Source organism: Gordionus sp. m RMFG-2023, chromosome 1 (assembly GCF_954871325.1).
Source record: "Gordionus sp. m RMFG-2023 chromosome 1, tfGorSpeb1-WG-v2, whole genome shotgun sequence".
NCBI lineage: Eukaryota > Metazoa > Nematomorpha > Gordioida > Chordodea > Parachordodidae > Gordionus > Gordionus sp. m RMFG-2023.
This window is the reverse complement of record NC_088775.1, coordinates 79,882,259-79,900,247: the sequence shown is the minus strand read 5'-3', so window position 1 is coordinate 79,900,247 and position 17,989 is coordinate 79,882,259. Positions and strand designations below refer to the sequence as shown.

The 17,989-nt window shown below is 25.8% G+C and overlaps 3 protein-coding genes across 5 annotated transcripts in view; 2 read left to right on the top strand and 1 right to left on the bottom strand.

Annotated features, from left to right (window-relative positions):
* Positions 1-5,217, top strand: part of LOC135931722 (uncharacterized) — a 33,500-nt gene extending 28,283 nt beyond the window's left edge. For 2 of the 3 annotated variants that reach the window (XM_065468995.1, XM_065468996.1), the window contains exons 8-13: positions 1,222-1,504; positions 2,173-2,283; positions 3,227-3,548; positions 4,585-4,640; positions 4,750-4,859; positions 4,914-5,216. In XM_065468995.1, the coding sequence (XP_065325067.1) occupies positions 1,222-1,504; positions 2,173-2,283; positions 3,227-3,548; positions 4,585-4,640; positions 4,750-4,859; positions 4,914-5,021 (990 nt within the window). In that variant the 3' untranslated portion in view covers positions 5,022-5,216. Of the gene's footprint in view, positions 1-1,221; positions 1,505-2,172; positions 2,284-3,226; positions 3,549-4,584; positions 4,641-4,749; positions 4,860-4,913 lie in introns of all 3 variants that reach the window. The other variant, XM_065468997.1, reaches the window with a different exon arrangement.
* LOC135930781 (uncharacterized) lies at positions 5,095-8,779 on the bottom strand. Its single transcript, XM_065467569.1, has 6 exons — positions 8,306-8,779; positions 7,426-7,565; positions 7,170-7,332; positions 6,206-6,313; positions 6,095-6,143; positions 5,095-5,415 (listed from the first exon to the last, which is right to left on the bottom strand). Exons 1-6 carry the CDS (start codon positions 8,777-8,779, stop codon positions 5,303-5,305), a joined length of 1,047 nt encoding a protein of 348 aa, XP_065323641.1. The 3' UTR covers positions 5,095-5,302.
* Positions 8,780-16,884: 8,105 nt separating this feature from the next.
* LOC135922316 (uncharacterized) lies at positions 16,885-17,568 on the top strand. The gene is made up of 3 exons (XM_065456705.1): positions 16,885-17,019; positions 17,062-17,155; positions 17,197-17,568. Exons 1-3 carry the CDS (start codon positions 16,922-16,924, stop codon positions 17,362-17,364), a joined length of 360 nt encoding a protein of 119 aa, XP_065312777.1. The 5' UTR covers positions 16,885-16,921; the 3' UTR covers positions 17,365-17,568.
* Positions 17,569-17,989: the final 421 nt, after the last annotated feature.

Sequence of the window (17,989 nt, the reverse complement as noted above, 5' to 3'; positions counted from 1 at the left end):
GCAAAATTTTGCTATAAATTTTAATCAAAATACAATTTAAATATAGAAATAATCACACCAAAAAAATACTTGTAATACTTATTTTTCAAGAAAATTAAGCTTAATAAATTTTTATTTGACTTTAATTGTAAACTATTTTCATAACTCATGTCTAAAAGCATGCTAGTTTTCTCCGATAATAAGCTTCCTGAACTAAACAAAAGTTCTACCGCTTGATGTAAAAGAAACATAATAGATTTAAGAAATCATCGTATAAGGATATATATTAAACATTATATTTTAAAAACTAATATTAAACACTATAAAATTATAAATACAATTACAGAATTGTGTTCTCAAAAAGGAACCATAATTATACCAAAATTTGTATCTGAATCTTTTGATGCATATATAAAAATTCTTTGACTTTGTTTGTAAAAAGTCGGATTTTTGTGCTTAGATTTTTTAAAAACTTATAATGGTGAAAAATGGTCGTTTGTGGAAGTTACTATTGGAGTAAATATAAAGTTTTCAAGATTTTTATATTCTTAAAGTCAAGGGCAACACCAGCTCCACACAGCAATAAACCATGTAATAAATCGAGTTTTAACAGCCGCCCACATTCCGAACTACCTAAGCCAGTAAATTTATCCCGAGTAGATAACTGATGGTATGATAGCCATTCCTTGGACCCTCGGAAAATCACTAATATGGGACTACATATGCGTCTCTTCATTCCCCTCTAACATAAATATCAATCCACAAACACTAGAAACAAAAAAATTTTAACAACTTCCTATTTACTCCAATAGTGACTTCCACAAACGACCATTTTTCGCCATTAACCTACATACGTTTTTAAAAAATCTCGGCAAAAGAATTTTTATACATGCATCAAAAAATTTCATAGAAATTTGAAATTTTTGATATAATTATGGTTCCTATTTGGGAACAAAATTCATAAATTCTATTTTTAATTTTATAGTGTTTTAATATATTTTAGCAAATTCTAATTATATTTATTAGCTATATTTTTTAAAAAATAATTAGAATTGCAAAAATGTATCTAATTTATTTTAAGAACACTACAAATTCGTACTATCTCAATTTTGATGAATAATTCATATCAGGCAAATTAAAGATTTATTGCGTTGTATGATAATTATCATAAACATTTTTTTTTAATTTAAAAAAACAAATTATATACATTTTTTAAAAATAATAATACTTTTCCTCTCTTAGATTGAAATGGACATTTTACAAATTAACCCATTACCAAACCTACTCCATCAAATCTCTTCCAACGAGTACCTTGACATTTCCCATTTCCGACAAATGATTACCAATCTCAACCAAACTAAATGTTGCTTGAGTTTGAGTAGCGATAATTTAACCGTTTGCAACACCAAAATTTGGTCTCGATTTAGAACGGTTCTTAAGGATTTTTTTGTGATACCCTTCAACAAAGAAACCGATATTATACACCCTTTGCTGCAGTTTAGATACGCGAATCTTATCGAAAGGAGTAATAAATTTGTATTTTTAATTAAAAAATATTTTTATTGCTTTGGAAAAATAAAACATTATTCATTTTGACCTTGAATTCATATTTTGGGGTCAGACAATGTTTATTAACACTTTTAAATATAACCATTCCCCATATTTGGCGGCCCTTTTAATCTTAACCATAATATCTCTTACATCATCCTAAAAATTTAATTAAACTTGCCACTTTGCGAAAAATTCACAAAGATTTAAACTATTATTTGATTCAATGAAATAAATTATTAATTTATATTATAACAGAGCATAGTAGAATATATAAATAACAATTTATACTTAACGTGCATGTAGTTTACCTAGGCATTAGGTTAGTCAAACTGATTTATAGCGAATAAATTTACAAGAAACTTTTTAAATATTTCATCCTACAAAATTATATATCAAATCAGTATTAAATGATCATTTAAATGGTTGGGCTCATTGATTTCATGACTTAATTTTAAAAATTATAATCTTTTTAATGCCTTTAAATCGCGCTATAATAAATATTTTTAACCTTGTTTGCTTTTGAATTACTTATGATTATCATACACTGCTGTTTTGGACACTTTTTTTAAATCTCTTTGAAACAAATAATTCAACAATATTTATAACGTACCATTTGAACATGTATTAATAAAAAATTACAAGTAAAATTTGATGGTAATGCTGAATATCCTTGTACTCTCCTTGGTATTTTAGTAACCCAAACAGTAGATCCTCTTCCCGAAATAGAAAAAGCTTATGAACCTATAGATTCAGGTAGCTACAACAAAATTTATAAATTAGGGATAAAAATTTTCAATTCTTTTTTTTTTAATTTATGAATTAAATTTAACCCATTTTTGATTTATTATATATGTTGTAAATAAGAAAAATGATCCCACTTTTTAAAAAAATCATAAATTTCAATTAATATATTCTAAATCAGAGACCTACGGAGGTGGTAATTTTAGAGGCTCGGATTTGAATATTTAATATTTTCATGCTCGATACAGGATGTATTTTTAACGGCCCAGAATTTATAAAATTTCCTTATTTTTGAATAGTTTTGGCTTTTTTGCAAATTTTTTCAAAGAGACATTAAAGTATGAGCAGTAAATGAATATTAAACCCTTCCATTATAAGGTTTTCCCATCGATTAATTGATATATTAAAAAAATTAAATCGTATCGTTTTTTGGCCCATTGAGGACCTGGCCTGCAGGTCTCTGAACAGAAATAAAATATAAATTTTTTAGTTTTTATGCATAAAATTCTATTTAATTAGAAATATTTTCAGTAGGCTTCTTAATATATCTATCAGAGACCTGGGTACACGGGCCGGGTCATATTTTAACTTTTTAATATACTGGCCAGGCCTATTTTTTTTTAATAAATTTTTTGAAAAACAAATCCGAGCTGTACTGCAGGTCTCTCATATCTATTAATGGCTACTATAAAAGATATTTTAGTAAAAATAAAAATAGCAGCAAGGGAAAATTAAAAATTAAATTAATAAATTTTTCAGATCTTGAAGAAAAGAAGTCGTTCCACATATCGGAACGCTCTGTAAAAATGGGTTAATATTTAATTAATCTAATAATAAATTGTAGCTTTTTAGTGTATAAATTTCTATAAAATTAAACTTCCATTTTTATACTTTATAAACTACTAATTATAATATATGGCTAATAAAAACTTTCTATATAATTCATTTTACTAAGATTCACTACAAAATATAGCTTTACCTCCACCAATGCCTAATTTACCAACTTCTCATATATCTTCCAAAAAGCATGGCTGTAAGCCTGCTCAGACCCCCTGTGAATCAGGCTATATAACAGGGAAAATAGATAAAGTGGAATTGATGGTGGACAATTCATCTCTCAAAGAAGTATTCCATTTTTTAGAAGACTTACCACACGGAGACGTTGATTATCGCTATTTAGATAGAATAAAACCTTCCGACATCCGGGCAAAAAAAACACTGCCGCCTAAGAAGCGCGAAGATCAACAACTTGTTAAGGAACAACCATTAGAATCAAAGTTGGTCTATAAATCAATGCCAATAATATTTTTTGAATGTCGATGGCTTAATTTCCTCTATCAAAAATTAGTCTAATTTAATTTTAGACATTTATTTTATTTGAAATTTATTGTTCACAATTATATCTTAAAATAATCATAATAAAGTATTTATTGGTTTAAAATAAGTATATCGCATACATAATCTATTCATTAGTTTTAAAAATAAATTGTGTTGTAGAAATGATATGGCTATTTTAGCCTTAATGCACAATAACGAAATTAGCCATACCAATATCAATACCTAGATTATAATAAATCATGCCTATTTTTATAACTAATTAATTTTTTCAAAGCAAGAAATAACAATACACCTTATTTATCGGGGCTGGGTCTGGTATTGGATTGGATATTATAAGGAATATTTAATAAATCTCTTACACGAATGTAAATTTAATTCAATAAAAATATATTCAAATTTATTGGTATATCCTCAACATTAGAATAAATATAATTAATTGAGAGTATTCAATATTTTATTTATCTTAGAATGATTTTTTTGTGTTTTAACTATTTTTTTCTTCACAATGTTAAATTTTTTTTGGGTAAATCTTAATTTTTTTAAAAATACTTTAATATATAAGAACCGGTCAATATCGGGTTATTTTAAAAAAACCCAACCGGATATGATAAAAAATGCATCCCTATATGCTTCCAATCACCGTATATTATTGCTTTGCATTTTTAAAATAAGTATTTTTATCAACGATTTAATGCCACCTAATATTATATCGTTTTGGGGAAAATGACTTGTTTGCAAAGGTAAGATATTGATTAAAGTGCAGCATTTATTATATTTACCAGCTAGCGATAACGGAACTATTATATAATTTGAATATATTAAGTCCTAAAAAAATTTACTAGTTAGAACTAATTTTTAATTTTATGACATCTATTTGATAGTTATGCTAAGGAGAAATTGGTAAGCCATAGTTTTATAAAAATCGACGGATTATATCCAAATCTAATAATATATATTTCTTTTAATCAAATTAAGAAATACGAAAAAAACTCAAGAAAAAGTTGCTGATGTGCCTAAAAATGTGGTCACGAGTAAAAAATAAATATTAATAAACTTTTTATGTATATAACATTTAAACATTTTAAGGGTCAATAATTTTGTCAATTTGTTAATAATATTTATCAATAATATTATAATAAGAAACTCTGGAAGATAATGGCGTTCCCAATTTTGATGAACTACTATTCAAAGTTGCCATTAGCTTAAAAACTATTGAAGAAAAGGAATTAGAAACTCAGAATAAACCCAAGGTATGGATAACAATACCTCTATTTATATTATATAATATATTACCTTATATTTAGATTGAAGATGAAAAATTAATTAAAACCACCGAGATTAGTACGCTACCAACGCCATTGCAGAATATTATAAGCTTGCTACAACCTCAAAATAAAACCGTTTTACCTTAATTATTTGATAAATAGTTTAATTACAATATGATATTTTTGTACAGAATGTTTTTTTAATTAAATATTTTGTATTATAATTATATATTATATCGTAATTTTAAAAAAAATTATTTTTCTTTATCGAATACAATTATATATATATATATAAAGTGTCTAATATACTTTTAATTTTATATTTAATGGAGTCAATTAGGATATTTTTTTTTCTTTCAATGCATATCACTAAATAAATGCCCTGGAGGATGACTATGTAACGTTTTTAAAAAAAATTGACGAGGTAATCACGTTGCTTTAGAATTTTTTGTAAATGGTTCCATAGATCTTATGAAGGAAAGATCTGGCAAGGCTTTGATGAAATTAGACACGATGGTAGAATTTTTCGCTTTCGCATCAACTGATATATATAAAAATTTATTGTAGTATTTATTATTTATATTAAATGAAAATTATTTAGAAATTAAGAAACTTGTTGATTCCCCATTTTTCATGGGTTTAAAATATTTCACGTCAGGACGTCATAAGTAGGGGAGAAAGAATGTTTAAATTAAAACGTAAACCTTAAAATTTAATATTTTGAGATGCCTATTTATTACTCGGGCTCGGGTCAGGCTCCGAGAATTGAATATTAGAATCTTGTTTAAGTGAAATGCCAGTCAGAATGCTATTTTTAATCATATACATGTTATTCATTTACGTCCAAATAAACGATTTCCTACATTTACATTTTTAAAACTATTATTTATATCGTATTCTATTCAGTTTAAAATATCATATATTCTACTTTTAATCAAGAATAAAATTTAGAATATTAAAATAGTTATGTTGTTACTTGTTTTATCTATGATCTATTCAATTAAATAGCCACAGATTTTTTATATCTTTATAATTGTTTATAGAATGGATCCAAATTCTAAAATAATTTTAATTGGGTCGGGTTGGAATAAAAAATTGTGCTCGAGTTGGGCTCAAACAGTGGAATTTTTTAAAGTCGGGCTCGATCGTGGCAGGGCTCCTGAGACGGTTTGAAGATATAATCTTAAGATGCCGATATTTTTTTAATTAACATATATTACTTTCATTAAAACGCGTTCCGACATTATTTTGAGAATGGGAATGAGAAACCTAATGGTATATAAAATAATAGGTTTTTTTAAATAAACGGGAAAATATAATGAAATAATTACGTTGTTACTGTCAACATTTTTTGGTTTGTAATTATTCTTGAATATGGGATTTGATTGCGAGAGAGGTTCGATTGATTGCACTTGATCCTTACGATTTGGTAAATCAATCTTCCATTAATAAAAAATTTTTAAAGTAAAAATGTATTAAGATTAGTTTGGAACCAAAACCGTGACAAATTTAGGAATAAGTTCCATTATTAGGCACTGGAGCCAGAATTCATTTTTAGTCCAGGCAAATCACTTTTTTTAGATGATAACCCCCAAAACTTTGAAGGTTTATATAGGTCAGATTTAAACAGTAGCAAATATGAGTTCAGGCTTAGATAAGAATAACGAATCATGGTTAGGTTCCTGAAAAATAATCCCTTAAACCCCAGTACAAACTTTCCTATATATGTGTATTAGAATTATGTAAAAGAAAAGCATAATTTTTATCGATATTCTCAAAAAACATAGTGGTATACAATTAAAATATTTTCAAGATTCTTTTTTGTCAAATTATATCTAAGATGAAGAACAAATTTTAAGGCTGTAAACACTTCTATTTGCTTACTTGGGTACTATCAAATATATAAAAAGATCTAATCTTTAAAAAGAAAATATTAAAAGGTTCAAACCGGATATAAAGACCTTTTTAGAGGGTTTGGAAACATTTTTAAACGGTTTAGGTTTTGTAATAATTGAGGTTAATACTGGTTGAGGTTTGGTTTGTTTCTTTTATAATAAAGCAGAGGTATCTTCTCTGTAAACTGATGTTCCCAGTTTCACTGAATTATTCGAATATCGTGTTTATTAGATTACGTTACTAGGCTAATCTCAAATTTTTTTTAATTTGAATTTAATATGGAAAGACAGCATCCTAATAGTAAAATAAAATTTCAAATATTGGTTGATCTCTGATTAACGTTTAAATGATTCGAACTAATTGTATTATAAAAATTATTAAATTTCTAAATTAAAGTACTTTTTCGAGTTGCAATGACTTGAAGAGACATTTTGCAATTGTCCACTGTGACCACGGTCGAGTAAAATCCAGGTATAAGGAATTCGGTTCTGAACAATTAGATTTATCGGTTAGGGCGTTTGAATTTATGATTTTATTGATGCGTTGACTCAAGTGTAGTGAACTTTTGAATGAACATAAGATCGTAAAAAAATAACTTATACACCCTCCTTTTATTACATAACATAATATCTTATAAATATGTGAAAAATCTCACTCTTTAATAGAAGACGGGAGATTGATATTTATGTCGTTAAGTAAGTCTTCCAGTACCAAATCATTAGAAGGACATATACTATCAGTTTTGTTGAAAAGTTGTTTAGGAAATGTTGCTTGAATTATTTTATCAATATCAAACTATTTTTTGATTTATTTTAAAATAAAAAAATTGTTTTATACCACATAGATGAATATTTATCTAACCTTGCTAAATATAGAACCCAAGTGCATATCTGTTAATTAAATGCCTAGTCTAAGTGCAATCAAGCAAAATAAATAAATTCCCAAAGTCTTTTAAAGGTTACATTAACAAAGATCAATAAATTTAAAGCTACATTATTTTAAAATACCTCATATTATCCATATCAAAATTAGGAAAGTAATCTAAACCAACTGAGAGCTCTTCATTCAAGACTCAAGCTCCCACCATGACTCCCCCAATTTTATTGAGAATTTAAAAAATAATTAAAAAAGAGAGCAGAGGAAGAGACCAGAAAATATAGTAAAAACCACATATAAAATTAGACTCAGTCTTAAAAATAAGAATAGAAAATGTGAATGAATTAATTTAAATAAAAAAATATATTTAAAAAATAATAATAAATTTATTATTTAAAATTGGTTAATATTAGAACTAACTATCGATGTAATAAATATTTTGGAATCAGCTTATCTAGTTCATAATGGATTTAAAATTATATTATTTTAAGATTTGCCTAATTTAAAAATTATAGTATACATATATATATATGTGTGTGGTGTTATGTTATTGAATAATAAAATTGACCAATTTTAAACCATTAGGCATTAAAAAAAGATTATATATTTAAAGTTATATGATGACCTAAATATTAAAAATAATTATATATTTAATTTACATTATCTTCCAAATAATCCTGTGATATCACAGCACAAGGATTAGCATCTTCATTTTTATAAGATTCTAATTTTGAATTATTAGATTCAACCCCAGCAAAACAAATATTCGATTCATATAATACATTTGATATAATACTTCCAGGATTTTTTTGCTTATTATCCAAATCATTATCATTTTTAATTATTATTGAATTATCAAAAGTAGCAAATTGAAATTCTTCAAAATCATCTTCATTTTCTGATCCTTCATCATTATTAGAATAATCTAAGAAATTTTTATAGTTAGACTGGAATGTCAAATTTTTAGTTGGTGAGTTATCAGAAATATTAAAATGATTTTGAATAAAAGTATCCTTTGAGACATTGTTTGAATTTTTAGTCTTATCCAAACACTCATTTGCAATATTAGAATCTTTTGAATATTCTTCATATTTACAATTATCATTAATATCAGACATCATAAAGACAGTCATAAGTTATCATGTTATTTATATTCATAAATTAATTTGATTGTGATACCTATATTTAAAAATTGAATTTTTAAATAATTTGAGAATTTTAAAATATTATAAGTTATTATTAGAAAAAAACAATTTTGAAAATATCATTAATATACTTATTAATTTTAAAACAATTGGAACATATATCATGTAAAAAAAATAACTTTTATATCAATTTATTTTAACCTACCTTAAAAAAGAAATGTAGGTAAGTTCATAATATGAATGTGTGGGAATTGATCCACATGATATAGTCAGTCTTTAGGCGGAAAAGGTGCAATGCCGGCAAACCTGCTTATTGCCTAAACATACTTTTTAACATGCATTTCTAATATATTTTTAATTTATTTTTCCTCCGTATAGTATAAACTAACCCGATAAGCAAAATTAATATTAACCCTTAAGCAATTATTAACTATTAACATGCATTAAATTACCCTTTCCAGGCTCTCATGGTTTGTTATGATTTGTGATTAAATATATTTGATAATTAATTTTTAATTTGTTTTTATATTTCAATTTTTATTCAATTTTATCGCGGTTCCTTTTCAATTGGTATTTATAATTTTTTTATATCTCAATTTTTATTTACTTTCTTAAATATATATATAATTTTTCCCTTTATTAAAAAAAATTTAAAAAATTAATTAAAATTTTCATAAGAAAAATCTTTACGTTAGTTAAGGACAATAAATATAAAAGGCTAATCATGGATAAAATTAAGATTATGCAAATTTATTATTAAATAACTTTTATATATTAAATCTTTTATTTAATTTGTGACCATACAACTTAGGCATTGATTATGACCAATTTAATTATTTACATATATCTTTATTACATGGCACTATATTTGCCAACAATAGAAGGTATTATGGGAATTAGTTTTTTATACGAATTTTTCTATTTTGATATTTTTTCGAAATCGTCAGAAATATCGATTTGAAATTCTTAGAATTCTCGTTAACCTTAATGCATTTCTGGAAGCAAAAATATAATAATTTGAGTTAGCACTAATTTCAGATTAAAAAACTAGCTAAATATGTTTGTTACCAATATATTTAAATATTAAAATGAAACAAATGGAATAGGAGAAAGAATGATTTAATTTTTTAAATTTTTCGAAAAATAATTAAACTTAGAAAACACTATAGTTAAAATATAATTAAATATTTTTCATAAAAAAATTGGCCTTTTCAAAAATAATAAACTTATTTCACCCCTTTCATATAAAATTCCTTCTAAACAACATCTATACTACTTGCTTTTTAGGTACATTTTCATTATTAAATTAAGCTCTTTTTAGAGCCTTCGATACTATTAATATATTTTTTACAAATTTTTATATAGTGGTTTTAATATTTTAGTGTTTTATCATTTTTTTAAAAAATTATACCAATATCAATATTATCAAAATAAAATTAACTTTGATTATACATAATTTAATAAAGTTTTAATAAATTTAAAAAAAATAAAATAAATAAATATATATATATAATAGGAAAATACAAATAACATCAATATAGTAATAAATTTGAAAGAAATATCTATTATTACATTCATAAATATTATAAAATAAAAACCATGCAAATATATAAAATAATTTATATACCAAATATTAATTGCATATATAAAAGTATCAGGGGCCGACTGGCCATAAAATTAAAATGGCTTTTTTTCTCACGAAACCACCAGAAAATGTCAATTTTTGAAGACGACCAGGAAAAAAATATGAAATGTGGATACATAAAATAGCTCTTAGACGGTTATATGGTGAAGAGAGTTTTATTCTGGACATTAAATGAGCTAAGGTATATAATTAATAATAAATAGTTTGATATCTGATAAGTTATATTTGGGTAGTAGCAAAATGCCGGTGAATTCGACTCAATCTAAAATCAAGAGAAAATCTATTAACATTAAGGCGTATTTATATTATCTTTCAAATTTGAGGTACTATATTTTTAAGAATTACTGGCTAAAAACTCGGTTTAGACGATTTTTATAACGGCTAAAAACTCCGTTTAGTTAAATTTTATAAACGGCTAAAAAAATATAGTAATTACCTAATTACACGATATGTAGCTAAATCTTTGATTAAGAATTTGCGAAAATTTAATGGATTAAATATGTTCTTGGGAAAAATTTTGAATTAATGTGGGAGATCTAATTTTGTCTTTAAAACAAATATTGAGATATTACATCAGCTTGGAAAATGATCCCAGTTGTTAATTTTTTTATATCTTTTATATACTTCACCACATTCAAAAGAGGCAAGAACAAATATAAATAATAAACAAAGAAGGGTCGCGAGATTAATATTTTAAAAATCTTTATGAAGTCTTAGCGTAAACGGAATTACTTCAGATTTAATGAGTAGTTCAATCAATATTGGCAGGTTTTTCTAAACTTTCATTGTTTTAATCTAAAATAAAATGATGAAATAAAATATCTTTTATATTTAAATAACATTGCTGATCTCTAAACCCGACATTAAACCTTTGTAAATTATGGGCAAATGAAGACAATTCATCTTACAAGTCACTAACTTTCTACAAAGACTTAGTGATCTGCATCGGGGATAATTTTTAAGCCCGGCCCAGCCAGGGTTGCCGTGTCTTCCCCCATCAGCGGGAGACTCTCGCAATTTTTCGTTTACACGCAGACATCTTTCTCCCTCAAAACTACCGAAATTGGAAATCTTCCGCAAAAATCGACCGCAATTTTTTAATTTCTCCCGCAATTTTTTTTTTAGTATTTTAACATTTTTAATATATAAATAATAATTTTGAGAGACATTAATTGATTATTTTTATATTTTTAAAATAATTTTAAATATTTATTCGAAAAACATGTCTATTTTGTAAATTTCTTTTTATCCTGCTTTATTTTTATCCAATAATAAATAAACATCATTTCATTCATATAAGTCAGTACAAGGGAGTATATCAACATCGATTGCAATATAAAAATATTATCAAATAATAAATATTACAGATGCAACTACATTTGCGGAAATCGTATACATCTATCATGTAGTTCAAAATTCACAGAGCTATATCATCACAATGTGGGTCGAATCTTTTTCTCATGATATTTAACGACTCCAATATAAGTGCAAACCTTATGTGGCAGAACAAAAATAAGCAAGGCTATCGCAAGTGTTTTAGTTCCTAAATCCTATAGGTCAATTCTAGACGATTTGAAAGATGGGCATCCATATGCAATTCTAACAGATGCATCTAATAAGGAAAATATTAAAACATTTCCCTCGATCCTTTGCTATTTCAACAAGAATAAGAACATTTCAATAAAACTGTTAAATATTTTTCCTCGGATAGTAAAAATTTCAACGATGTAGCTAGACACATAATGGTAAATATAGCTGATTCAATGTTATCAATGATTTGCATGCCAGCTTTCTGCGCTGATAATGCCTCTGTAAATTTTGGCAAAAACCAAAGTTACCGAATTAAGGCAGCACAATAATGAATTATTACCAATTGGCTGTATATGCCATATACTACATAATTCTTGCAAGAAGGCAATAAATTTACTATCTGTGGATGTCTAAATAATTGTGATGAAATGTTTTAACAAATTTAGTCATCAACTAAAAAATTTAATGAATTAAAAGAGTTGGTGAAGTGGTCTGACTTGGAATGGTGTGAGTTGTTGAGATATATACTTATTAAGTGGTTGTCATTAATACCTGCCATCGATAGAATTTTAAAATTTTACAAACCCTTAAATAAATACTTCTTAAATAAAGATTTTAAAAGCTGTCCTAAAATTTTGAAAAATTTTTTGTATGAACAGGCAGAAGCATATTTGGGATTCGTTTCACATGTAGGAAATCTACTTCATGCAGTTAATATTCAGTTGCAATCAGAATATTCTTTATAAAAAATACTCACAAAGTCATGCTACAGTTTTGTTCATCTTTACAGTTAAAAATTGATAATAAATTTATATTAATATGTTCAAATAATATTCTAATTAATACATTTTTAAATGAAGCAGATATTTTCATTAAGACAATTTTTGAATATTTACAATCAAAATTTGATTTTAATAACTCTATTTACAAATGTATATATATTATGACCTTGGAACAGAAACCATCAATTGATGGTTTTTATAATTTAATAAATATATTAAAAATACCGAAAGACATTGATTTCTTGTTTGAGGAGATTGTAATTCTCACTATTTTTTGTGATTAGCCAGAATACTTAAAGCTAGGTGATCTAAAAGTAGAGGAGAAATGGGTAGAATTTTTTCGTTATAACGATAAATCCCTATGCTTGGAAAAATATGCGAGTATGTCTTCTCCTTACCTCATTCTAATGCCTCATCCGAGCGCTTTTTAGCCTGATGAGGACTGCCGGGAAAAAGGAGAGAAATCGGATTGCTTTAACAACATTAGAGGCCGAGCTAATGGTTACACAAATATATAATATATCATTCCAGGAATTTTATAAATATCTCAATAACGACGGTAAACATTTAGTTCTATTATTTAAATCTCAAATAAAATATAATTAAGTTTTAGTAATGGCGCCATAAAATTTATTGTCAATTTTTAACTGTAAAGATGAACACATCTGCAGCATAATTTTGTGAATCTTTGTTAAGATTCTTCCGATTGCAACTACACATTGACAGTATGTAGTAGATTTCCTACATGTGAAGTCATTCCTAAATATACCTCTGCCATTCATTATTGTAAAAAAATTTTAAAATATTAGGACAACTTTTATAATCTTTATTTAATAAATATTTTTTTAAATTTTAAAAAATTTTAAATTCTATCGGTGGCGGGCATTAGGAACATATCGCAACCAACATATTGCTGACTCAATTCTGTAAATACACACTGTTTTTATCAAATTCACTGAGGTATTTTTAGATCAGAAAGCTGACATGCAATTTATTAATAATCTCGAATCTGCTATATTCACCATTATATGGTTAGCTATGTCTTTTGATTTTTCACTATTTGAGGGGAAAAAATTTAATAGTTTTATTGAAACGACCTTAATTTTGATGAAATAGCTGAGCTAATTAGATGCATCTGTTAGAATTGCATATGTGTGCCCATTTTTTTAATCGTCATTAATTGACCTTATAGATTTAGGTCCTAAAACATTAATGATAGCCTTGCTCATTTTTGTTCTACAAGTATAATTTTCATTTATATTAGAGTCGTTAAATATTATGGGGAAAGATTCTAACAACATTGTGACGATAAGTATCTCTGTGAATGTTTTACTACAAGATTAGTGATTACAATAGCCCTATAGTTTCATCTGTATTATTTCTTATTATGTATTTAAACGTGATACATGATAATTAAGCGCCTATCCCCATAATTATATACACTCACACACGGTAGATTTCCAATTGCGGTCGTTTTGCGGGACATTCGCATAAAATATATTTTTAATTGTAAAATTATAATCGTTTTTTTTATAAAATTTTATCTTGTTTACATTCTTTTATATTTAAAAAAGATCGTTGGTTTTTTTTTATAAATTAATATATTTATTTAAATCAAGATGTTATTTTATTTTGGACATTGTATTTATATAAACTAAATAAAAAATAATAGGAGGATAATTAAGTCAATTCAAAATCCTGCAAAATTTTTTTTTTAACAATTTTTATATTTCTACCGCAATTTTTATATTTCTCCTACATAATACCAAATTTCTCCCGCAATTTGAAAATTTTGACCTGGCAACCCTGGGCCCGGCCCGAAATTTTTTTAAAAAAGTTTTGCCGGCCCGGCACGAATTTATTTATATATAAATTAATTTTTATAATTACTCAAATAAATAAAATCAAATATTTTTATTTTATATAAAAAATTTAATATAAAATTGATAAATTTAGATATATTTAAAAAAATTTCCAAGGTCCGACCCAACCCGGCCCAAATTTTTTAAACAATATTAGCCCAGCCCGAATCCGATTATTTTAAATAAAATTAAGCACGAGCCAGGCCCGAAGCCTGTTCGGGTCGGGCCGGGCCTAACTTTGCAGATCTCTACTTTCATATATATGATATTTTTTTCATCAAAATGCTTCAGATTATACATCTATATTATAATCTGATGCTCACTACTTCCTCACTACGTCGTGTCATCGCTACGTCATGCCATCGCTACGTCATGTCATCGCTACGTCGTCATGTCTCGCTACGTCACGTCTCGCTAGGTCATTTCATTGCTACATGTCATCGATACGTATTTATTTAATTGTTAATTTATTTATTTATTAATTTTTTTTCCAATATCTATACTAACAGATGAGCCTATAACATCAGTTAACTATGACACTGTAGGATGCCAAAGTAAAACCTTAAATATCTATATTATAATTTTCCGATGTACTCACTACTTCATCGTGACATCATGTCATTGCTACGTCACGTCATTGCTACGTCATATCATAGCTACGTCATGTCATCGCTACGTCATGTCATCGCTACGTCATGTCATCGGTACGTATTTATATTTGTTGATTTTATTTATTTTATTTTTTTTTCAATATCTATACAAACAGATGATCATATAACTTCAGTTATCTAAGCAACTGTAGGATGCCAAAGTAAAATCTTAAATATTCTTTTAATTTATCTTTACAAAATTTTACAACCTATGCAAGTTTTGGATGTCAAAGTAATACACATTAAATATATCTTATTTTATTTACAAAATATTAAAATTATCATTAATATTTTATACATTTACTAAATAAAATACAAATAGTCTTAATTTATTTTTAAGTAGTATTTTTTTATAAAAGCATTTTATAAATTTATAAAATCAAAATATAATTATAACCTTGATCATAGTACAAAAAAGTATAAAAAATGTATAACAAATAATTAAACAATCATTAAGCATTATAAAAAATAAGTTGTTAGAATTGTTGCAGTGAACACAATTTCAATCCATATTTTTCTCCATAATTTAATTTTTGGAGTTATCTCCAATAATACGAGGTAAGATTTGTTATTTCTTATAATAATATTATAACAAACCTAAATTTGTCATGATTCTCCAATAAGTGGTTTTCCCAGGCTTTCCCAGTTTCCCTTATTACGAATTCACATGTTTTTTTTTATGTATTCTAGAAATAAGTCGTAGACTAATTGGTAAATCAGAGATTTTCCCTTCATTAATAATAAATTTAATATCTCCGCGCTTGGGAAAAATTTTTCAAAATTATTATTGGTTGTACTGGGCTTAAAAAATATTTCTCAAAATTAATATTGGCTTGGTTTTCAAAATTATTAGGAATTGAGCTGGGCTTGAGAATTTTTTTTAAAATTATTAAGATCTTGAATGCTTGGAAATTTTTATATTGTGGGCTTGAACCTAGTTTGAGATTTTTTAATGTTAAATGTTAGTCTTATGTACAGTAATATTTTTTATAAAAAAATATATTTTGTCTCAAAGACTAGTTTCAATAACCTACAAAATGTAGACTGTCTATGCTATGCCGATAACATATGTATCCCTACTGAAGATGTCACTAACATTCATTATTTTAACAACAGTCTCAAATAATATGGGAAAAATCCAAATTTAAAAAAAACTAAAATTCTCTTTTCCTTTCTTTCCCTTTTAATTTCTTTTATTATCTTCCCCTTTCTCATCATTTCCCTCTCCCCTCTTCACTTTTTTATTTCCTTTTTCTTTATCTTCACCTTCCTTTCCCTTTTAATTTCCCTATTTTCTTTCCATTTAATTTTCTCTTATTTCCCTACCTCAGGATACACACTCCAACTGAAGGCTAGGCTAATATCAAAAAATAAATATCACCCAATTCTTAATCAACTCATATCAAAACAAATTAAATTATACTGGGTTATATGACGTGAAACCCAACCAAATCTACTAATAATGCAAAATAAAGTTATTCATCTATATAAAAATGCTTATACTTTTTTACATTTTAGTATATATCTATTTTAGCTTCTGATGATATTCCCACCATTTCTAGGAAATTGAAAAATATTAAAAATTTATAAATACAACTATCATCATTAATAAATAGTGTCAATCACTTTTTTCGAATAAATAATTAGTTTAAGCATGACATATGGATCCTAATACAAATTTTACAGGCACTGAAAGCTTATTCAAAAAATCACTTTTACAAGATATAGTTCAAATTAGTTGTAAAACTAAAATAATTACGTTAGTAATTATATATATTATCGATATCAATTCAGTTTTTAGATCATTACAAGATACCATTAAAACAGATATTGATGAGGAATGTAATTTACTTTCACAAATTTCAATAGAAACTTTGCCTGAAATATCAGTTATGGTAAATTATATTGAATTTTTCTAAATCCATATTTTTTAAAGATGGATACCCTGAAATACTATTATGATAAATTAAATGTTATTCAGAATGACATGAAATATATTAATACAAAAATGGCATCTTTGAAGGAAAAAATCAAAATTAAAGATGAAATAAAAATATTAGCAGCATTGGAAGATGATATTGAAATTGCAGAATCATTTGATTAAATTGTAAAAATATCTATTTTCATAGGTATATTTATAATGAATCTAATTTAATAATGTGCATTATTTTAATCTAATTAATGCAATGGATTTTAATTTATATATTATTAAAACTACTTTATAAAATATTAAAATTCTAGTAAACTATTATATTAAAGCATTTTGGGCAATTTTTATATCTATGTATACATTATCTCAAAAATATTAACTCTTTAGAGAAAAATAATATATCTTGTTTAACTTTTTTTAAACAGTGTTTTATTTATTAAATTTAAAAATAAAAAAATATATAGTGTAATTACTTCAACACTAAATAATGTATATCAGAAAATCATCTAAAGGGCTGCACAGAAATAATATTAAGGCATACTTCTTGCAATCACCTAACCCAGTATTGTGAAATTTTTTTATTAAGGACCCACTCCCCAAATTTGCTCAGAGTGATACAAACCAATGAAACAAAGTTATTTGAAAAAAAATTATATTTTATTAATTTCTGTGGAATGATTTTTATTATTTGATGGAGTGAGTATGTCTACATGAGCAATCTCAAGTCAGGGGTTGACCCATGCCAAAGGATATTTCAGCAGAATATTTATTGCCACCTAAATTTGTCCATTTGTTTGAA